General features: G+C 49.4%; 9 protein-coding genes across 9 annotated transcripts; 3 read left to right on the top strand and 6 right to left on the bottom strand.

Moving 5' to 3' along the window:
• Positions 1-146: 146 nt before the first annotated feature.
• On the top strand, positions 147-3,025 carry RhiXN_05088 (Serine/threonine-protein kinase; the record flags this gene model as incomplete). Its single annotated transcript, XM_043324904.1, has 8 exons — positions 147-258; positions 314-533; positions 581-1,088; positions 1,138-1,343; positions 1,401-2,434; positions 2,489-2,558; positions 2,633-2,706; positions 2,760-3,025. The coding sequence occupies 8 exons, from the start codon at positions 147-149 to the stop codon at positions 3,023-3,025; spliced, it is 2,490 nt and encodes an 829-aa protein (XP_043177323.1).
• Positions 3,026-3,405: 380 nt separating this feature from the next.
• RhiXN_05087 (C2H2 zinc finger) lies at positions 3,406-4,542 on the bottom strand (the record flags this gene model as incomplete). The annotated part of the gene is made up of 5 exons (XM_043324903.1): positions 3,406-3,579; positions 3,633-3,666; positions 3,720-3,837; positions 3,898-3,971; positions 4,034-4,542. The coding sequence occupies 5 exons, from the start codon at positions 4,540-4,542 to the stop codon at positions 3,406-3,408; spliced, it is 909 nt and encodes a 302-aa protein (XP_043177322.1).
• Positions 4,543-4,591: 49 nt separating this feature from the next.
• RhiXN_05086 (uncharacterized protein) lies at positions 4,592-5,048 on the bottom strand (the record flags this gene model as incomplete). The annotated part of the gene is made up of 2 exons (XM_043324902.1): positions 4,592-4,951; positions 5,007-5,048. 2 exons carry the CDS (start codon positions 5,046-5,048, stop codon positions 4,592-4,594), a joined length of 402 nt encoding a protein of 133 aa, XP_043177321.1.
• Positions 5,049-5,877: 829 nt separating this feature from the next.
• Positions 5,878-6,722, top strand: RhiXN_05085 (translation machinery-associated protein 16; the record flags this gene model as incomplete). Its single annotated transcript, XM_043324901.1, has 3 exons — positions 5,878-6,067; positions 6,129-6,350; positions 6,442-6,722. 3 exons carry the CDS (start codon positions 5,878-5,880, stop codon positions 6,720-6,722), a joined length of 693 nt encoding a protein of 230 aa, XP_043177320.1.
• Positions 6,723-7,983: 1,261 nt separating this feature from the next.
• Positions 7,984-12,374, top strand: RhiXN_05084 (actin-interacting protein 3; the record flags this gene model as incomplete). The annotated part of the gene is made up of 9 exons (XM_043324900.1): positions 7,984-8,187; positions 8,246-8,433; positions 8,483-8,640; positions 8,965-9,051; positions 9,105-9,285; positions 9,354-9,575; positions 9,636-10,963; positions 11,018-11,101; positions 11,125-12,374. 9 exons carry the CDS (start codon positions 7,984-7,986, stop codon positions 12,372-12,374), a joined length of 3,702 nt encoding a protein of 1,233 aa, XP_043177319.1.
• Positions 12,375-12,606: 232 nt separating this feature from the next.
• On the bottom strand, positions 12,607-15,373 carry RhiXN_05083 (uncharacterized protein; the record flags this gene model as incomplete). The annotated part of the gene is made up of 7 exons (XM_043324899.1): positions 12,607-12,911; positions 12,944-13,063; positions 13,116-13,284; positions 13,341-13,500; positions 13,557-13,632; positions 13,685-13,966; positions 14,023-15,373. The coding sequence occupies 7 exons, from the start codon at positions 15,371-15,373 to the stop codon at positions 12,607-12,609; spliced, it is 2,463 nt and encodes an 820-aa protein (XP_043177318.1).
• A 382-nt stretch (positions 15,374-15,755) lies between these two features.
• RhiXN_05082 (mitochondrial carrier protein) lies at positions 15,756-16,906 on the bottom strand (the record flags this gene model as incomplete). The annotated part of the gene is made up of 6 exons (XM_043324898.1): positions 15,756-15,787; positions 15,840-16,304; positions 16,358-16,414; positions 16,466-16,673; positions 16,735-16,782; positions 16,832-16,906. The coding sequence occupies 6 exons, from the start codon at positions 16,904-16,906 to the stop codon at positions 15,756-15,758; spliced, it is 885 nt and encodes a 294-aa protein (XP_043177317.1).
• Positions 16,907-17,547: 641 nt separating this feature from the next.
• On the bottom strand, positions 17,548-18,449 carry RhiXN_05081 (thioesterase family protein; the record flags this gene model as incomplete). Its single annotated transcript, XM_043324897.1, has 6 exons — positions 17,548-17,787; positions 17,846-17,965; positions 18,019-18,035; positions 18,098-18,112; positions 18,165-18,172; positions 18,226-18,449. The coding sequence occupies 6 exons, from the start codon at positions 18,447-18,449 to the stop codon at positions 17,548-17,550; spliced, it is 624 nt and encodes a 207-aa protein (XP_043177316.1).
• Positions 18,450-19,989: 1,540 nt separating this feature from the next.
• On the bottom strand, positions 19,990-22,204 carry RhiXN_05080 (cytoplasmic protein; the record flags this gene model as incomplete). The annotated part of the gene is made up of 6 exons (XM_043324896.1): positions 19,990-20,317; positions 20,373-20,938; positions 20,994-21,037; positions 21,090-21,320; positions 21,375-21,812; positions 21,868-22,204. The coding sequence occupies 6 exons, from the start codon at positions 22,202-22,204 to the stop codon at positions 19,990-19,992; spliced, it is 1,944 nt and encodes a 647-aa protein (XP_043177315.1).
• Between the last annotated feature and the right edge of the window lie 104 nt (positions 22,205-22,308).

Below are 22,308 nucleotides of genomic sequence, written 5' to 3'. Positions count from 1 at the left end.
TTCGGCCCAATTGAATGAGCCAAGGCTCTCTACCCCTATCTAGTACTCTTGCTTCCAACCTCGTCGCGCGGGACTTCTCCTTGTGTTAATACCCTAGCAAACACACAACAATTAGTATACCCATAGACATTATTTAACTTGAAGTCATGTCAGACGACTCAGATCAATCCAGCACTCGAGAGACAGATCAGCGTGCCTTGAAACTAATCAATGTTGGGCCTTGGAGACTTGGAAAGGTGATTGGTAGGGGCAGCTCAGGTGAGCAATTACTCTGGTAAAGGTCGTGTAAAGCTACAAAGACCTATCATCGCAGGGCTCGTCCGTGTCGCGACGCATAAAATCAATGGACAAATGGCAGCTGTCAAAATTATGTCAACTGAAGCTATATTCAACTCACGAATGTCCGTGGACGGTGATCCTGAACAAGCGGAACGAATAATTCAGAGTATCGAGCGAGAAATTGTTATCATGAAGTTACTCGAGCACCCCAATATTCTTGGTCTTCTGGACGTATGGGAAGCGAAGGGGCTTTTGTATGTGGCCCATGCCAAATAAAGAGAGCAATGCTTATATCAATTAGGTTCGTTATCATGGAGTACATCGACGGCGGAGAGCTATTCGACTACATTGTAGAGAAAGGTCGAATACCTATTCCTGAGGCTATTCATTACTTTCAACAAGTGATGTATGCTGTCGCATACTGTCACCGGTTCCGGATAGCCCATCGTGACCTAAAGCCGGAGAATATCCTTATGGACAAGAACAACAACATCAAGGTTGCAGATTTCGGCATGGCGGCGTTCGTCCCACGCGACTCTTTTCTCTATACGAGCTGTGGCTCTCCTCACTATGCGAGTCCAGAGGTAGTATCGGGACTTGCATACAACGGCGCTATTTCAGATGTTTGGTCTTGTGGCGTGATCTTATATGCACTACTTTCTGGGAAGTTGCCATTCGATGATGAAGACATTCGGGCCTTACTGGGAAAAGTTCGAGAAGGAAATTACAGTATCCCAGCCGATATTCCATGGCCTGCACAGAACCTCATACGAAGGATGATGGAGAAGGATGTTGATAGGCGCATAGAGGTACGTGTGGTCCCACTGGGCTGAGCTACTGGATGATAAATGAGTGCAGGTAGTAGAGGTACTGCAGCACCCATTCTTTCGATCTATAACCCCTCGCATACTCCCTACTATCGCACCAACATTTGATCATTTAGCTGGTAGCGTACCCAAGGGCATAGGAAAGCTATCTATTGACAACGATATAATGAAAAACATGCGAACACTATGGAGAAATAGGCAGGACAGTGATATTATCAGGGCCATCTACAACCCACAGTATGTTGTGCTATCCCATTCAATTGAATTTTCGGTTTGACCATGAACGATCTGCAGTGATAACTGGGAAAAGATTGCCTACCATCTCTTGTACGAATTTAGGACCAAAAGGTTAAAATGCATTGGATCGGATGGTAATGAGTACGAGCCTCGCAAAAGGCCGGGACGCCAATGCCAGGAGCTTCCATTTCGCACCCCCGCCCTTTACAGCTCTTTTGATATTTCCGAGAACGCATCGACTGAGAGTCCTTGTGCTCCAACCCCAGGCTACGCTCACTCTTTCAGCGTTTCAGATGGTCCAACTACGTCTAACCCTACGTCTCCCATCGCACCCACTGCTCCGTTGACTCCGCGAAAACGAACGAGGACCGAGCCTATTGGCAACTCCAGCGCTGAAACTCTGCCCGAAATAGTGATCCATCAGGCAAGTCCAACGAAGAAGGGTGCCAAAAAATCGGTTGATAGCCTTTTATGTAACGAGATTACCTGTTGTGAACGGTTGAGTCCATATCCTCAACCCAAGCCCACTGGACCGTTTGTGCCTATCGATGGACCTGAAATGGAAGGGGACATGTTCTTCCACCAGATCACTGAAATGCTAGTCAACATGTCCAACCAGGAACTGGAATCGAGTCGAAAAGCCCCTGTATCACCAGAGAAGAATGGAGGAAAAGGAAAGGCCAAGTTGATAGGCGAAAAGCTCGGAGCTATGCTGGAGCTCAAGCTACCAGCCAACCAGGTCGTCCCACCTCCGACAACTCCTGTGACGCCGAATTTTTTGAACCACGAGTCTTCGATCGAAGCTTCCGAGTCTATCGGACCAACTATTCGAGCTGTTCCTCAATCAAAAGTACTCAAGCCCTCGAACGTAGGCAACCTGCCTCGAGAGAGTAAGACACAGATTGTGTCGGTGACTGCCAAGGAAAACACACCTTTTGTTTTGTCTGAACCACCTCGAGGGAGGATGCGTTCCAAGACGGCCAACGCCGCTCAGCCTCAGTCTCGGAGCAGTGGGCCCGTCAAGAAGCATGTGCGTATAGTTACCCCCGACCGGAATTCGTTTGTCCGACCGCGAAAACGGACTTCGTCGGGTAAGTTACTATTCCGACCGCCGCGAATCTACAACTCAATTTGTTCTTAAACAGCTAATAGGGAGCACGAGATGGCCACTAGTATCAATACACCTTTTGTATTCCCCCGATCGTCGGAAAACTGGTTCTCGAACCTTTCCATTTGAAACCGACACGATACGACCTTTATTCGGTTCATGACGTGTTCTCTACTCGCAGCCAGTGTATCGCATCGCTGCAATTGCTGGGTGTGCATGTAGAAGCGAGCCAGCCGCAGCCGCAAACATATGGCGGTATTACTCTCCGGTGCCATCTTGACTCTATCTGGACCCTTCCGGGACGACAGTCGTGTCCAAGCCGCTCAGGTTTCGGGTCGAGATTTGGCCCTCGAATGGGGTCAAGTATGCCGCGGGCTACTTGAGCGAGATTACGTTTGCGCTAGATAAAGGCTCTCAAGCAAACTTTGCTGCGTTCTTTGAGCGTGTGAGGGCCGGCTGGGAGATGCACGTAAGCTACCGGATGGAGGGTAGTCTGGAGGTGCTGGATGTGCAAACAGGGCAGCCTTTACCAAGCCCGGCGTTGACTGTTGGCGGGAGGTACGCTGAAGTTTGATTATGAGTTTGTTTAGTACGCTCGTTTCTTTTTACTTGTACTTTAGTGTAATTCTATAATATATTATAGCCGAGATTAAAGGCGTTACTGTTGCTTGGACATATGCGGGCCGTGGCAGCGATCAATTGGAATATATGCGTGAATAAATTTATCAATTCAGTCATGAACGTAATGCTTGATCAGCCAAAATGGCGCAATCGCAGGCCCACTCAAAAGGCCCTTGCAGCGCATATGTACACAGCGGGGTAATGTGGCGAGCAGAAAATCCAGAATAAATACAAGTGCGATGAGCCATCGTTGAATCTTCAGCCTTCATATGAATAAACAGGATCGCCCGTCCTGTACACCTAAGATAATGCACCCAAGCTTTCCGTGCCAAATTAATCTTCGCCCACGTCTATACCCATCTCATCAACCTCCTTTTCCTTGGCATCTTCCTTGCCCTTTTTTTGGTGCACATGTCTGTGTCGTGTAACCTGATCCGGTCTCGAGAATTTCTTCCCACATCCGGGTTCAGGGCATGCGTATGGCCGCTGGCCAGTATGTGTTCGTAGCTGTAATATGACGTTAATCTATGCGAGATGTGACGGAAACGAGGAATACACACATGTTTGGAAAGATTCGAGGATTCAGAAAATGCCCTGGGGGGTACGTATAAGCAAAAGGACGAGGGCTGATAATAAATAGGCCGTACCGATCGCAGTACTTGCATTTAAAGGGCTTATCCCCATTGTGTGTACGTTTGTGGATGGTCAACGCACCCGTAATGGCAAAGGCCTTGCCGCATCCGGGAAAATCGCACACATAAGGTTCTGGGATATACAAGTCAGCGCAAGGCACAAAGTTTGATCGGTACCCTCCAGCCAACTTACTCTCTTGGGTGTGCCTACGCATGTGCTGCTGCAGGGTCGCAGCCTCGGAGAAATCGACTCCGCACACCTCGCACCTAAACGGCCTATGGCCCGTATGGACTGAAGATGCCTGAGGACCTTTTGCTTGCTGCTGAACCCGTTTTTTTCGCCGTGGCGGGTGCAGTCGGCCCAGAAACAGTCGTATGCGGCTTTCCGCGCCCAACGTGCACCGATGAGAGGTGATCGGTGAGGGCTGCGCTGGTTGGGAAAGACTCGGAACATCCGGCCCAGTGACATGTATGTGTCTGGCTGTCGGGCGCGGGGCTGGCCTTTTCCTTTCCTTGTGTGAATGTAAGGGGTATGTGTCAACGCGGACGGAGTAGGCGAGTCTCGGCTGGGCGGGCTGAGCGTTTGGGTGACTGGGGTTGGGACGCTTGCAGATGATGGGGAGAGCGGTGGGTTGAGGTTGAATATGTCTGCGGTTGCTTCGCTGGGGAGGTGGAGGTGGTCATGGAAGAGGTGGCTTGCCAGGGCGCACAAGCCAGCATTGTCTGTTCCGGATGTATCTAGCGGCGCGGGGATGAGCGAACAGTCGGACCAGAGACATGTTAGCACGTCTTGTGGGTTAGCTTGAGAAGAATGGATGGGAGAGGAGCAGTGTGGCATGCTGGGGCACCATGAGCATGATCGTGTGTGGGCGCAGTAGCAGGCAATCTCAGGTGTGCAAGGTTGACGTGTCCGACGAGTTCTCCGAGAGAGGGGAAGCACCGGCCGCAGTCGCTCCAGAGACAGGCAAACGAGGCTGCCGAGGATGACGGCACTGGGTGGGGGAAGTAATCGGCGGGAGATAATTCGGGAGTGGGTGCAGTACTGAAGCTCGGGCCGGATGCCGAAGGGGGGGAAGGGGAAGTGAGTCGTGGTGGGCCTTGAAGAGCGCTGGCAGACCAATCTGCTGTGCGGTAAACTGGTCGACATTGATATTGGAGGTCAGGCCGGATGGGTCGGTAACGGGGAGGGGAACGCAGCACTCGTTCTCTGGATAGTAATCATTCGAACAGCAATCAAATTGCAGATCCTGAGCGAGCGAGGGTATGAGGAAGAAATACGAAAAAAAGAATGAAATTAAATACCAGTTGCTGCAAATCGTCGCCAATGGGGCCATTGGCGTTCATGAGAGGGAAATGTTGTGTGTAGTGGGTAGTGTGCCAAAGGGAGTTGCCGAAGTTTTCGGTGTCTGGGCAGGTATTGGAATCACAGTCGTCCTGGAATGTACATGTATCGGGACATGGGATAGTGACCTGAACGCAGCCTGGGGGACAGTGTTCTGTCAAATCAGGACAGGGTTGGCAATGGGCATCGATGCACTGGGCCCAGTTGCGGACTGGATAGGGGGTGTACCGCCGACTCATCGCTGCAGATGACTGGGGCGGTGGGACGGGGCTGCAGTCTGCACAGTTGGCTGGCAATAGGCAGTCTCTATCAGTACATACGAGTATCTGCTCCTCTCTCCACTTGTCTCTGGCCTTGGCTGAGTTCAGTTTCGCCCCATCACGCCTGACTGCGAGGGTTGTCGACCGCGAAGGTATTTCCATTTCAAACACTCAGCCTCCAACTGGTCGCTCCAATAAATCACTTTATTCCCTATATAGCTCCCGTCTTTGGTTCTTGTCCTTGTATACTGTGCTGCCGATAGTCGTATATTGCCCACTTGTTCGCCCTTGGATGCGCCACGAGGTCACTTGCGAAAATTCCGGCGTCAGCCCTGTCTGCTGAAATTGGACCTGTTCGCTCCCACCTTGGCTGCTTACACTGCCCTTCTATGCCTCTGATGGTTGAAAGGATCAAGGACGCGGATGAGCAACACAGAAAGCACACCTGATTGTGGCAACAAACATGGCGCCGGTGGTCCACCGTTCGGCATCGGCTACTAGCGGTGGCTGTGCACCAACTATTTCGCCTCGCTTTATTAAATTTACAATGTAACCTTCACCCCCACTGGCAATGGCTCCCGCTGCAGCAAAGCCCAAAAATGCAACTAAATCTGCGCCCAGTAAACCTGGGAAAAAGCCAACCAAGGAGAAAGTATTTCATCCCCAGTCTCGCAAAGCTGGCCAACTAGAACGTGCCCAACTAAGGAAATCAAAACTTGCAGATGCATCAAGCAAGCGGGGGAAGAACCTAGTGGCCAAAGGTACGTGCGCCACTTTGTCCAACTTGTTCACCACACTTGACTCGACATCTCCTGCTCCCAGCCGATAGATACGCATTCTTTTTCCATGCCCTCCCTCCAGACGTCTCTTCCCTCTCGCTCCCCGAAATCCACGACATTATCCAGTCTGTTTGGCTCACCCGGCACGACGGAGCCCTGCAAGCCGAGCAATCTTCCCGGCGGCCCGGTCGCCCGCCGAGTGCGCGTGAACTTGCGCTGTTAGAAATGAAGCGGCAGGACGAAGAGGTGTACCGCACTGGTCTGAGTGAGTCTTCCTGGACCCCTTCCCCCGCCCTGTAGCGCATGTGGAACTGCGACCTAAATTTAACTTGAAATTTATTTTTCCTTTCGCCAAGCTATTCCGGACTTGACTGATCCCGAGACGATCACCCTGTTCCGCGCATGGGAAGACAAGTCCCACGATCCTGCGTACCTTCATCTACTCCGCTCCATACGGGTCTCGAGGGAGAACCCGGAGACGGTCGTTTTGGAGCATGTGGGTGCGAAAGAGGCGGATGCTAGGAGGCTCGAAAAGGCTGCGGCCGAGAAGGAGAAAGTGGACCAGGCGAATAGGGAGGCGTCGAGAAAGGAGGCTGATTTGGCTGCGAGGGATGTGAGCAAGATGGATGTTGATTGATTGTTTCCTGGTTTGGGAAGTTTTCATCTTGTACGTCTTTCCTTCTTTCCTGGTGATTGACATACTGATAGGTCGTTGATAGTTGTATAATAGAGTAAATTGAACTTGCATATACCAATCACTGGATGGGGTTTATTTGTGGCCCATGTCCTGGTAGATGACCCGATCAACTTAACTCACGCTATACGGGATGTCCACAACAGTTGCGATGTCTCTCAACGATAAGTCATTAATCGAGGTATCCGATCCAACAAAAATACCTTCATGAATGTCACTATGAAGGCCTTACCGAACACCCAAAAATCGATACAGGGGGGCAACGAGCGCTGAAAAGGCCAAGTCGAAACAACGGTCACACCATTAGTATGAAAACAAAGGCAGGCACTCGCACTATGGGTTCGCAATACTTCCACACACAAAGGCACTTGTCGGTAACTCTGTTGGTGAGTGCACTACGGAAAGAAATAAAAGAACCAGCGTGTTTATCCAGGCTGGTATACATGGTATCGCGAGTAATATGGGGGCTCAAACGTATCAGTCGCCGTGGTTGGCCGAGTAGCTCGTTTAGTGGGTCCAGGACCAAGATAGCTGATTTGGATTGGCGCTATCAGAAGTGTACCTTTCCGGCCGATTCTCAGTGTTTATTCGAGGCAAGTGGTTTCAATAAACTACATATGCGAAGCCACCCGAGTTTAAGACGAATAACAGCTGCAAGCAAGCGAATGAATGTTTGTTCCCTCGGTTATCGGTATTTCGCCACAAGGGCATGCGTTGAGTGCATACATAAACAAACGATGAGCAATGGTGATGTGAATGACATTCGACTATACTACAGTGTATTATCATTTTCTTCGCTTGAAGTTTCTTTTTAGTAATTTAACGAGGGACTCGGTCTAGATTTACCTGTTTCTTTGCTGCCACTTGTGCACATTTTCTACTCTTCTGCAGTCCAAGGAACCAAAAGGCTACTATTTCATTTGATTAATGGCTCTTGTTCTGCTTTAAATAGGAAGGTCGCCTCTTCCTCCTACCAGAGTCGTGGTATTGAAATGATGGATATTAAGCCTTTGATAATCCCAATATCAAAGTCGTGATAAAAACAATTAACTTGGATTTGTTAGGCCATGAGTGGTCAATGTAATTTGATTTCAGGGGGAGTTGAAATAGGGGCACTGTAACTCCTAAGACTAGCTACAGTCCCACCACACCCGAGCAGTCCAACGAGCGAGCACAGACCAGAAAATTGATCTCCTCTTGCACTATGATTGATACCAACAGTCCCCCATTATCCCCCATTGAAATCAAGCCAGAAGACTTGGCCCAAGGGATCACTCATGCTCGAGGGGCCCGGTATCCTCCACCACGCGCACCCGCCGACGTTCTGATTGCGGAGGTCCCGATCTACACTAGCCGGGGTAAGACGGTACTAGCGCAAGTACCATTAGCTTGGCCGTCTATTGTTGAAGTATGTGGATAGTTTCAGTGTGTTTAACTCTGATCAGCGGATGTTAATGAGCTTTCAGCATGATCCGGAAGTGAATTTGAGTGTCACGCGCTTCTTGCTTACATTACAACGTCTTTACGACTTGTATGCGGCATGGGGAGATCATCAAGCTGCTAGTGAAGACGTTAGGGGTACTTTCAATGACCTGGTCGAAAAGTGGCACGCGGTAGAAGACTGCTATAAAGACTGCTGCGGAGCATCCGTAAAGTGAGCTAAGGGTCTCTTGCAGGACTATAGTTAACTGAAACGCTCTTAGAGAGGCTGAAGTAGGCCTGGTTACGATACGACACCTCTGTGGGTTGACGCTGGATAACGAGGGGCCCAACTGGATCCTGATGAAAGACAATCAGCTACAATTTACGGGTAGTATAAGAGATGATGTCATCAGCAAGCTGAAGGAGCTACATCATACACGTAGGGATTAATGTAATTGATTGTTGTGGGGCTTAAGATTGGCTTTCTAGTCATTTTCTCGTATAATATATAGAATAGCCACACGTAGCCACTTCCGAGTCGAGATGTTTGTCATGCTTAGTCACAGGGGCGGTTCGCGTGCAGGGGCCTGGCCATCCCGAGACCGGATATTTGGATTTGGCTAGCTCTCTGCTTTCTTTTGTGCTACGAGTGTGTCTTTGACGAGAGCCGTGTTTGTTGGTGAAAAGGATGTCGGCAGCACCACAACCGCCCGGGGCGCGACAGCAGTCTGTGAACTACCCTGCACCCAACGAATATGAGCAGCAGAACGTGTCCACCCATTCTCGCAGTTCAATTCGGAGCTCGACCAGGGGGTCCGGGAGAGAGGGAAGCATGCGTTCGAGCTCAATGGTATGTACATCGCCATCTTCCACCTTGACGGCGCTCATCCGAGATGTAGCCAGTACCTGCCGTACAGACTGCCGTTACTCGCCTGTTGGTCGCAACCAAGCAATTGTTAGAGTCCCTCACCAACTGGAGCAAAGGCACCATGTCAGAAAACGATGTCAGCGATGTCTATGTTCAAATGGGAAACGACTTCAACTCGGCAGTGGCTGCATTCCAGGCAGCTGGGATCGATATGACGTGCGTATAATCGTCTTTTTTGCTCATTTTCACGCGAACCTGCACCTAACCAATCAATCAATTGCCAGCGATCTTATGTCTGTGCCCGATGATCTGCGAAACATTCTCGAATCGGCGCTCGCTGAAGAGGCAACACCTGAAAACCTGGATATCTACCTGCCAGGGGTTCGCGCCATCATCAAGAATCTGTTACATGGTTTAAGGGCTAAGCAACACGACTACAAGCTTAGTGGGGGGTCGCGTCGCTCGGATTCGGTCGCCGGTCATGACCGGTCTGACAGTATCGCCAGGTCCGAGCGCTCGGAAAGAATGAGTAGTACATCTCGTAGCTCGACTCATCGAACCAATAGCTATCGGCATGAACCAACGATTCCTATGCCAACTCCTGGTGGAGGTGAACCATGGATTGGCGGGTTTGCTCCGCCACAACAGGGGTACGGGGGTCAGCATCCTGGAGAATATCCCCCTCAGAATCAGGGATCGCTTCCCGCTAGAACTGCCTCGCGCTCTTCCACAACATCAACATCGCAGCAAGCATATGGGCGCGGACCTCAAGCGTATATACATCAGCCCGTGCAGGAAGAGATGACAGAAGACGAATCGACTCGCGGCACGACTCCCAGGAAATCTAATCATGGAAGATCTCTGTCAAGGGCAAGCGCTTCGAGTGGTGGCGGGATAGCTGGCGATGCTCCGTCCCGTATATCGTCAACGGCACCCCTTCCTCCCGATATCAGGCGTTACACGCTAACGGATGGCCCACCGTCGAGTATGAACGGAGACGGGACACCACGCCAACAACCCAGCCCTGGGGGTGGTCCAGTTTCTAATCTTCCGCCAGCACCACCCAACGTGCTTGTCGAACCAAACAGCCCATCCCCGGGCGAATCCGTTCCTCCCCCTCCCCCTCCTCCTCAGCCGACTATCAATCGCCCCATGTCACCCTCCCCTCCGCCCGATACCCCAACCTCAGATGGCCCCCCAGCCGAGTTGAACGATAAGGCTCTTAGCGCGCTCAAGTCGGGTGAAGCGCTAACCCGTCGAGCATCGAAACGTTTCTCGACATATACATACAACAAGATGACTGGTACCCCGACTGCTCCTACGACTACGACATCTTCCAAGAATAGACGATCTATGATGGCCGGGTCGGGGCCGCTCTCGACGGGGGATCTCAACGCACTTTCCGAGATCGACGAAGCTTCGGGTTCCAACAAGGCGCGGCGGTCGCGTACTCTCGATCCTGGGCGGCGAGGTGGTTTTGATGCTTTTGCTCCACCAGTTCCTCCGCTTCCTCAGTCCATACAGCGAGCTCTTCCAAGCACAACGGAAGAAACTGCTGAAGAAGTTGAAGCAGATGACAAGCCTGCTGAGAAGGTGCCAGATATACCACCCACACCCAAGGGACCTTCGCCTCAGCCCCCGTTGTCCCCTCTCCCCTCAAATAAACCTTTCCCTATATTCCTTCAGTTGGAGAGCCAAGTCAGGAAAGCTGAATTTGAGCCTGGAATGACTATTGCATCACTTCGAGTCCTATTTGTCGAAAAATTCGCATACAACCCTGGACTGGATAACTTCCCGGACATATACATCAGGGATCCTACCAGTCAAGTGATGTATGAATTGGAAGATATTAACGAGGTCAAGGAAAAAAGCTTACTGTCGTTGAACATTGAACGTAAGTGTTTAAATCAGATAAACGATCAGTTTACTCACACATATAATTATTCAGCTTTGGGTCAAATTAAACAACACATTGACGCTCAGATGAATGCACTCTCTCAAGACCTTCGCGAGCTCAAGTCCAGCGTGGCCGGTATGAAACGCATGTCAATCCAGCCGACCATGTCGACCCCTGCCACTATCGCACCGAGTTACCTCCAGTTCGACCCACAGACGAGAAATTCCAGAAATTGGCCCGTCGCCTATCGTCGATTCGTACAGACGGACTCGGCCTAACCTCCCAGTCCCAATCGCAACCGCAGCCACAACCTCAATCCCAGTACTCGATGCTTCAGCCACAGCCAACAGGAGCATCCATGATGTCACACATAACCAACACCTCCAACTATACCATGATGTCTGATGCTGCATCTATACGCATAGTATCGGACCTCAAGAACCAATTCGACGAGATTGTTATGTTACGGCGGGACCTGGGTGTCATGCGTCAGCTGTACCTCGACTTTGTGGAAAAGACCAAGGCGTCCATATCGAATATGCGGTCCCAAGCTCAATCTGTGCGGCAGATGGCGGGAACAAAGGTTACGGGAGAGCGCGCGTATATTGTCGCCGGGCGTGAAAAGCTCGATTCGCGCACTACGAATCTCTTGACCAAGGTGGAAGAGCTCCAAGACAACGTTGAGAACTTACGACACGATGTTGTAAAACGCCATGTTTCTCCTCGTCCTGCGGCCATGAAGCTCTTGAAGGAGAGTATCTCTACCACTGCAACCGAATTGCAAGAAATCCAGGAATACATTGCCACAGTCCAACCAATGTGGAAACAAACCTGGGCCCGAGAGCTCGCTGGGATCGTAGAAGAGCAAGAATTCTTGCGTCATATGACCGAATTCGTAGAGGATCTTGGTGCAGACCATGCTGAAGTGGTCAAGATTTTCGAGGATATCCAAGGAGTAGTCAGCATTCGCCCTTCGGGACAGGCCGCGCGCACCGGTCGCGTATTCCGCCCCGCGCCAGCTGAGGATGGTCAGCAAGCAATCTCTAATGTCCTGATGCAGATCCGTGGCTCGAACGTCGACCCCGAACAGCGTATGCGTGCTATCGAGGCGAGCCAGCGTCAGCGTAAATTGGATTTGTCAACCCGGTCCGACGCATTCACGCAGGAGTTGTCAGGTTATGTACAGGGGAAGAAACTGAAGTTGACGGGAGGAGCCGAAGAAGCAGAGCGCGTCCGCCAGAAGAGGAACGACGTGGCTTTAAAGGCAATGTTCGGTGTTGTGGGTGGGGTCGGAACTGGGAACCTCGAAGCCGCCGGTTCTCAACAATCTCCGTCTCGCTCTACTGGTAGCGGCCCGTCACCACAGACACCTTCGAGTCAGTTACCCACTGGGGAAGGTGGCTCGTAAGGAGATCTTATTTTTACTTTGAATACCTCTCGGACGGTTGTGTTTTAGCTATATGTTTCATAGCACTAGTGTATGCTTGATCTTTCGTTATACTTGAGTTTTTGTTGCGCAGTGTCGGAAAGGCCATGTAATTCAGTCATTCTTTTAATTTCTTTCGGATTATTAATGGACTACAATCGATCCAATATATGCATAATTGGGTTCACAGTGCCCCATGGGTCCAAATCTCTAATCACCCCTGCATCAAGTCGGGATCATCGTCCTCAATCGAAGGCACATACAGAGCCTTAGGAGAGTCCTCTGAGTGTAGAATGTCCCTAGGCGGACATAGGAATTCCAGTGCGCTTGTCTGCACTTCGTCCGGTTGACAAATGGACATATTTATACGGCGCTCTAATCCAATGTTCCGTAGCTTCTCCAAACTAGAAATGTTGCCCCAGAGATCGAGTACTGGCAAATCGGACCAACTAGGTAAATTCGACAAGGGCAGGTCCAAAATCTTGACCCCAAGCTCAGTCCCAGGGTAACGATTGGCAACTTCAGGTTCTTGCATGAGTGGAAGGAAATACTGACGTTGCTTTTCTTGGCCAATGTTTGCCGGTACATGCTCCCAGCTTCTAAATGATTAGTAGAAAGCGAAACAAAGTGGTCGTAGTTTGGGTAAAGTGAGACATATCCCCGGAGGTGCACTAAACCAGAATATATAGGTATACATCTCAATATACACGAGGGGCCACCTACCCATTTCATTGAAAAACTTTTTCCATGAACGAGACCATTTGTTGGACCGTAGGTTCGGAACGACAATCTCAGTGGTTGGAATTACGTGCTCAGAAAGGCGAAGGGACAGATATCGTTGAAATTCGCGCCAGTGTTCCGGAAAATACACTGCACCCCAGCTACATGGGACCTATTGAAAGAAGTCATAATAATTGACCGGCATTGTTCGAGCCCGTGTCAACTTACTTGAGAAAGATAGGGGGTATGTGGATGTTCGATGCTAGCAGTAACGAACACATCACTGGCGTTGAACGGTCGACGGCCTTGCATATGCAATTCGCTAACTTTTGGTTGATATAAACTAATACCATAGAGTTGCTGTCCATCCTTTGGCGGTGTGCCATAACTGCGATCCGTACTATTGGTGATACTTCTAATAATCATAGAGACAAGTGACTCAACCGGTATCGCAGGACGCCAAATTTGATCCAAGCGTAAAAAAGTGGGGAAAGCTCCACATCATCTTCTAATATAACACCTAGTAGTTACGAGTAAAAATAGCTAAAATGTATCTGTCATCTGTTACATACCATATGAATTATTCCCGTGAGGATACCACGACTCGACTACTGCTGTCATCAGTCCGGCATACACAATTCGATGTCGTACAGATACATGGCCCGGAACAGCCCCCATTGTAAACTCTTCTGCAATACGACGTGTCTCGGGATCCGCAGTCTGTTCGAGGTTAACTACTACGTTGATTGTATCTCCATAATAGTGTCCTTGTCTCATCGAATTCAGCAGTCTTTGGAGCGACCATGGCCTATCATGCGTGATAACTGCCAGTTCTATCGTAGGTGTATCCCAGGCTACGGCAATTTGCATGTTAAACATCTTGTAGCCAACCAGAATAAATTAACATTACCTTCCCACTCCTCTGGTGTCAGCATTGCAAGCCATTCCGAACTATCGAGGTCCCTATCATCCAAGTAGACCACAGCAGTGGCACATATCTGGCTCTTGGAGATTCGGCCAATATTGAGCTCTTCGCTTCTTGATATAATGAGAACCTTGTCCTTCGTAAAGTTGGAGTCGCACCAGGATTCGATGAGACCAAGAAAGTCCTTATCGTGTCCGTTCCCGGTGTCCTCGATAGCATCATAATGAAAATGACATCCGTAATTCGAGTGTTGCTGTCCACTCGGGCCAGCGCGGCCCTTATTCTTGAGTTCTCGGACTGTGATAGCCAAGTCGTGTCCATTTTGCAGAATTCGACAAACAGTTGGTGAAATTCGCTTCAGATTAATCTGACTGGAGAGGAACAATGCAAACTGGATTTTTCCCGATGCCGCAGAACGAAACTGGTCCCGAAGATTATCCATCACCTGTTTTGACACGGTCATTATGCCTTGAGATCCAGTCATGTACGATGATTTACACCACTTGGAAGAGTTGTATGCGTCGCCGATAACCACGCCACCCATTCCAAAGTTAGTCAAACGAGCTATCCTTTCGCCCAATGAAGCCCAAACGTTTGCTTGGGCGCCGGCATAGATCCCCGGCTCGGATTCCACAAGAAGGTGTGTTGGCGCCAGGAAAGGGGGAACAACAAAGGCAACTGGTTCGGTCCGGCCCGTAGGCGAGATGCATGAAATCTCTGAGTTGGTGAGGCGGGCTCCATACATCCCAGCAGGGACCTGTACTCTTGGGACTTTCGAAACCGCACTATCCACCCAAGTATCTATATTTTGTAAGAAATTTCCGATACTGTCTGGCATGACCCAAATCCACGGTGTTCTAACATCTTTCGCATGGTGAAGTATATCCAGTGCTGGTCCAGTATTATCGATTGTGTTGGGATAAACACGAATATTATGCGTCGTATTTAAAAGTGTATCCAGTAGGTACTCTAATTCGGTAGCCTGGTTTGAAGGAACAAGCAAATGTATCCGGAAGTCCATCGACTGAAGTCGAGATATGAGAGGCAAAGTACTCCTGAGCGTATGCTTGAGAATGGAAAAGACAAACGTTACTTGAGAGGGCGGCGCCTGAAGTCCCTCGGAAGATAGCTCTTGTAGCGCAGCTTTTCCTTGAAGAGTCAGATTCGCAGCGTCGGGGAACGATCGGTTGCTGACATTCGGATCCAACTGGATGTTAGGGGCAGTTGTAAGTCGACCAGCTGCCCTAGTTATCAGGTACAGTGCAATGACTAGAATAATTGTAAATCCAAAGAGTGTTTTTCTTCCAGAACAAGAGGTTATCCTGCGCATCGGCATAGCTGTGGACAGCTGAAATGGCTCGGGGCTGCTCTGGGTAAGATACCCCAAGGTGATTTGAGGTTTATTCTTTTTATCTTTATCAAAATGATAGCGGTGAGCACGAGAAGCATTCGAATTCGTCCTTCGACGAGCGGACGACATAACCATTGAATGTGGCCAAGTTTAAGATTAAGATGATGCACTATTAGGGTACCTCAAAGATAAATAAGCGCCAGACTCCCACTGAACTCATGATCATTCAACCCAAACAGACAACATAGGATAGCATAGCTGTACAAATCTCGCGGTTCGCAAGTGATTGTAAAAGGAAAGGCTTGAGGCTCGCAAGATGGTCTATTTGACTGAGATTAAAGTAGACTAATTAAAATGAATCATTGGTCTACTTCTTGTCATCTGTACGAATAGTCATTTCTGAAATTCGGATCAGCGAAAGCGTTCTGTTAGAGGTATAATCTGAACTTACTAAAGAATTCATAGCATAACCAACATAACGCGTTACTAGGCATAAACGTTAACACCCGCGGTGTAAGGCCTCGAGTGAAACCCTTGAGTCCATTCCTATCATAGATAATCTGGAAAGCATCACGCATCCCCCGGGCATGTCGAATCCTTGGGTCATCGGACGTTCCTCGTGTTTGCAAAAGTGTTTTCGCAACGTCCAAGGGGGTTGTAATCGCAGCAGCAAACGCTCCTGCCATTCCTCCTGCCGTCACGTGCGTAATGGGTGAGTAGTGATCTGATGGATTCAAGACCCGCTTGATCGACTCGTAGGCCGTGAACTGTGCTGCAGCAAATGGGACCGACATGGTAAGAGTTGTCGGGTACGAAATGTAAAATGCTGTTAATCCCTCGTTGCGGTAAACAGCCTTTGCGCAGGATGCAACCGACCGAAATGCAGAGTCTTTGAGCTGCATTCGCTGCTTGATCACTGAAAACAATACAAATTAGAACCAACGGAGATATCTGGATGGTCAGATTTACCATCAAACGGGTTCATCAAAGCCTCACTCGAGATACTCGCACAGGCACCAGCGATCACTACCTCATCAAGTCTTAGCAACGAGGTACCTTATTCGGCAAAACACTTACAATGGCCTGTCTTAGTATCTCCTGCAAATTCCTTCACAGCTTCGTACGTCCCGAATTGCACTGCATGCGCCGGGCCAGCACCCAATATGACCGATGCGACGCCCCTCCATAACGTACGCAATCCCTCGGTCGACGCAATACGCTGGACGGCATTCCCCAAACTTGAATAGACCGCAACGTTCGAGGTAGTAATAACCTGCATCCTAGTCTGCTCCGAACTTCCTTTTGAGCCAATGAATCGAGTCAAATCCAGCATAGAGTTACCATACCTTGATACTGTCTACCGGGAACATTACTGCGTGTTCGGAGATGCCAGCCTGTGGGAGACTGAGCGGGTCATAACAGAAATAAATTTCACGCACATACCATTGCACCTGCCAGCATGTTTACACCGATTCCGGCGTTGGATGGGAGTGCCTCGTAGTCGATCTCTTCGGCCATGTTAACCAAGACGTGATGTTCAAAATGCCTAGTGAAATATTATCGGGCTGCTTCAAGTGATATATTGCAGAAAGCTGGCAGAGTGTGCTTCTAATAATTCTAAAGTCTCGAGGATTGCTCTTAGGTGTAGCACGAGCTCGGAACTGATGGAGGCAGGTGGATGGGGTGGAGATCGAATCCGTTCCCCGGAGACAGATCAAAGGTAAGCTGAGATCCCTAATACAGGCCCAAAGAAGGCGCATTTGAAAGTGTAACATGATGGAGCAGCCAATGGAAATGTCAGAATTATGGGTATGTATGGTACCTGGCTGCCACTTGACCCACCTTGGATGGTACGTAGTCTTTCACAGCGATCGCAGTGACCAAAAAGTCCGTCTTCTTATCTTATCAGTCATGGCATGTCACGTGTGAAAGCCTCCGCGGGACCGAGGAATCGGATTCCATCCCCGAGCTGGCGCCGAGAGTTCAAGGCTCTATTTGGTAGTAAGAGTTCTTACGCTACTCAAATGAGCTAATGGAACTATAACCTAATAGTTAGCCCCCTGCTATGAAAATTTGATGTGATTCTACTCGCATATATCCGGTAAGCTACATATTATTACGGGCTGGGCACCTTCAATGTGAATTTATCCTTCTTGGATTTAGTCCTTGCCTACCGGGCTGTGTCCTCGCTTAGCGATGGCTAACCCAATACCAGTGCTCTCATCAACATCGCATTTTTTCCACACGTCGTAATCATACCAGACGCAAATGGCCTCGCTGCTCGCAACTGGTGCCCGTTGAGCCAGCGAGTATGCGACAGCTGACAAAGTGAACCTAGACGAAGATGTGTTGTGGGGACGTTGCATAATGACCAAATTATCCGGATATGTGACTGGGCGCTATTCCAATGTTCAACCCCCCGATGATTTAACATTGGAGTTTATGCCTGATACATACCTTGAATTTTACATCGATAGATTTCAATATGATAGATACCCCATGTCCCTCTAATACAGCTTTGGCTCCTTTAGCACCATTGGTTTCAAGGCCTATTAAATACATCATGTGCATCCTTGACTGGAAAGGAGATGTATCAGTGACACCTCTTAAATCACTTGGAAGAGACTAACCGTTTCGAAGAATCGAACTAACAGCCAGCCACCACTGAGCTCAGAAGAGTTAAGCCTATGCAAGTTTTGTTTGACCCACCATAATTCACGTTATCTTACCGTGTTTGATTAGCTTCTTATTGTCATGAACAGGCCCCGGAACTTACTTAGATGTCTTTACAAGAGTTAGTCCAGGTGAGCACTAAATCAAGCACGCATCAAACGCACCTAAACGAGTCCAAATGTCCCCATGAGATATTCTCCTCCCATATGGATGTTAGATCATAGCCATGTTCCTTCGCATATCTACGAGCCAAAGCTCGAGATTCTTTAAAAGGATCTTCATGTTCAAGAATGCTCTCAGAAACTCCAGTTTGGGCAAGCTCTGCAGTCGATGGTTTTGAATAACACCTGTTCGTAGATACTCTTGGGACCGAGAGTGGGGATACCATGAATTGGTCCATAAGGGGACCGTTTCGTGAACTTATCTGGCGAATGTTATGAGACGGCAAAGCCTGAAATGACTCGAGAGGACATTCATAGAGGCCCATGCATATATGGATAGTACGTACTTGCCTCCCTCTCAAGAGGCTTCGAGTGCCAGCTTGATAAAACATATAAGTCAAAGTATATTAATTAATAACCGGGGCCTATATCTTTTGGTTGTATGAAAGGACAACTCTGGTGTCACTCGCGGTAGGTTGAGGTATGAATTAAAGCGAGCCCGGCAATTCGCCATCAAGTACCGACCGGGCGCTTACCAGATCACACAACCGTCACTTGTCGCCCCAGCACTTATCATATGGAGTCGTCACCGCGCATGTTTGCCTCATTACACTTCACGCCTAATCGGTTCCACCACTTGTATTAGATGGTGAAGGGTTTGTGAATTTCAGTCAGTATTAATGAGTTCGAAAAATATTTTTTCGAAATCATTCGGTTTGAATCGACCGCGGACTTCGTCTCCTTACCTTTCCTTGACTTCACCAATCACCAGAAATACTCTCCATTCTCTTAGGAAGAGATTCAGTATTATACGGAGTAAATATCCTCGAGAGCTCAAATGGCCTGTGGCATCTACCTCTGCTTTGACAGAGGAGGAGGATTCAAGGCCTAGGGCGGCGGTCCTTGTCCCCCTTTGTAACGTCAATGGCCGGCCAGGATTGCTGCTGGAGGTTCGGGGTAAGCTTCGTAATCATGGGGGAGAAGTAAGGTGAGTATGCTTGCGCGATAGGTATACTACCTTGTCAATACTTCGTTATAACAGCTTTCCTGGGGGCAAAGTCGATCCCGTAAGTAGTTAACAATTCACCCGAACCCTGGAATTAATCCCCATCCCTTGGATAGACGGACGAATCTCACCTGGCAGCAGCATTACGTGAAACCAATGAAGAGCTAGGCATTGACCCCGCGCAAGTTGAGATACTGGGGTCGCTCGCGCCGCCACAATTTAGTCTACGTGGGCTTCGGGTTTTTCCATATATCGTACGTATTTATAGTATGAACGCCCCAATGGTTCCGTTATAAAAGTAATATTGGTAGGGATTCGTACATGCTCAGGCATTGAATACAGAACCCGAAACGAAATCAGGAGATGCGGCCCTCCCCTCGTTCCAATGTCGTCTATCGTCCTTCTTTCCCCGAAGTAGCACACGCGTTCCACCTACCCTTAGAAGATATTGCAGACCTTGATCAAAAGCAGCGACTACGTGTTCATTCGTTCCGCAACCATGAGCCATATTGGTCCATTGATGTCACAGACAAAGTAAGCGAGGCCCCGGGTTTAACTTGGGCTGTCCTTCGGGAATTGACGAGGTGGGAGGTAGTGACCAACCGGGAAAGCTTGAGGTCTGGGGCTTGACGGGCTGGTACATAAATGTATTGATGCAATGGTTAGATGTATATCATTAAACACATAATCTATACCGCTCTATTTCATTAGTATTAATATGAACATAGTGAGGATCCAAATATCATTTCAGCGAGGTATCATCATCGACCTGCCAGTCGAGCCTCTGCCGCCCTTGCTCGCCGCTCTCTCTCAATCTTGGCACGCATCTCGGGTGTTAGACCTGCCATGCTATTGGCACCGCTGGTTCCACCGCTCCCTCCAAGTTTTTGTGGCCCAGTAGTTGGAGTGCTGAGTTTCGCTTGAGCCGCGAGTTCTCTCTCCCGAGCCTCAGCCTCCTTGGCAGCAAGCTCCTCGGCGCGCGCCTGTTCCTCTCTTGCCTTCTCTCGCTCACGTAGTTTGTCCCTGAGATTGGTCCGCCTGGCGTTCTTCTTCTTGTCGCGCTCCGCCTCCATTTCTGGACTGAGAACGCTAGCGACGCCTACGTCTTCCTTCCAGTTGTACCAGTCCGGGTGTGCATAAGCACTCTTCGAAAAGCATTTCTAGTAGATCGATTTGCTGCAATATGGTACGCCTTTCGTGCTTGTCCGGTTGCTCGAGGTGCCTCCGATCCGAGTCAGATGCACTGGGGAAGGCAGATGCCGCAACAGCGCCAGATGGGATAGGAACAGTCGGGTCTGCCCTTTGGTCTTCAAGGAGCCACCTGACGACTGCCTCTTGACCGGCAGCACTCGCGACTTGGAGAAGGGTAGACAATCCACGGTCACTTGCCTGTGCCCACTCCGGTACCATGGTATTGACAGTGATATCGGGATTCTTCTCCCAGAACGTCTTGAGTGGGTCTATGCGGCCCTTGATAATCATGTCCATGAGTCGCGTCCACTTATCTCGTATGGCTTCCTCTTCTTTGGAGAGTGCAGCGGGTTTCTCTTTGGTAGGTTTCTCAGGTACAGGGGCTTTGGCGATTGGAACTTTGGGCTTCGGAATGGATGCTCGTTGGGATTCTTCTAGCGCGCGCAAGGCATCTTCAGATAGATGCGAGACCTTCACTCGCGTTAGTTCAACGAGACAACGCATCAGTTCGGCTTGGGTCTAGAAGTCAGAGATTATTCATAGATTTCTAACTCGTTTCTTCAAGTAAACTCACTGGTCGCCTAGTGGGGAATGGGAAGCTACGCAAACGATGATCGCCTATCCCAGAGAGTAAGCACCCCTCCAATCTTGGATGCAATTTCGTACATACCTTTTTTAATGGGCGCATTCTCCCAATCCCAGAACATCTTCCGGTTAGAAACACTTGCCCTGAAGAATATAAGTTCACTTTTGCGAACGTCTTCAGACCATTCAGCAAGTATCCCCTGGATGTCTTCGCGTAGCGCTTGTTCTCCATATCGTCGTAGCTGGGCTCCTGCGCTCTTGGCGGGCCCCTTCGCATTATCGTTTACTGACTGTGACCCTCCCTGCTTTCGTCGAGCTGTTGATTTAATGTCAATGTTGTGCATGTAAAAACGTAGCCAATTCAACCCACTAGTGTATCGATGGAAGGTCTTGTGTTTGATAATTTCCATCTCCGGGGCTGCCTTCTTGTTCCTAGACGATTCTGCTTGACGCGGGATCTTGACGCGAACAACAAGCCCGGCGAAATGACCGCCTGCTGTCGCTAGCATTGTCCACAAACGATCTTCGGGACCGTCGCTCTGTAGATTCCTTAAAGCCTTGGTATAATCACCAGGCTCTGTTCCTGTCGGGAACAGCGCGGTATATACGCCAAATTGTGTGTCTGGGTATTCATTAGGAGCATGGAACCAGGCGATGGGTGATCGCGGCAGGGTTGGCAAATCATCGTCGTCTGGCTGTCCGTAATCTATCCCTCTTTTCTGTTTCCTCTGAAGCAAGGCTGATACTGCATCTTCAGATGAACTGGAATTGGTAGAAGACTCGGATCCCGAGAGCGATTCAGCGAGGTCTGGATAAAGCCTACTGTATAAGTAAACATATACATCCAGAGACAATGGGCGTACCTTGTACCAGTTTGGTAAATTGCTCCTCGCTCACAGGTTGGTGTGAGGGGTCTTGTAGACGCATTTTGACATTATACCGATGCCAGTCTGATCGAAAGTGGTCCCGTTGTTCCTTCACATCCGACAGGTTTGCTCCAAGACAGGTAGCGCATGAAGGGATAGAACCCGATGAGGTTGGCTGTGGTGGTGCCACAGGCCGTTTGGGGGTAGCTACTGGAGCGGGAGTTTCCCCAAGGGAGGAGTCACGCAGTGACAATACCTCCAAAAGATTCGTGGGAAAGTTAAATACATGGATATGCTCCTTCAGGTCCCGGGTAGATTCGGTGGATCTGGTCATGGCAAGGAATCTCTGCGTCGCAGGCACAAAGGGAGGGGGGAATGGTTGCCACAAAGCAATGATTCAGGTGTTTTATATGCGTTTCAGAAGTAAATGACAAACCC

Source organism: Rhizoctonia solani, chromosome 2 (assembly GCF_016906535.1).
Source record: "Rhizoctonia solani chromosome 2, complete sequence".
Lineage (NCBI taxonomy): Eukaryota > Fungi > Basidiomycota > Agaricomycetes > Cantharellales > Ceratobasidiaceae > Rhizoctonia > Rhizoctonia solani.
The sequence above is the reverse complement of the archived record's forward strand: the minus strand, read 5'-3'. Positions and strand labels throughout refer to the sequence as shown.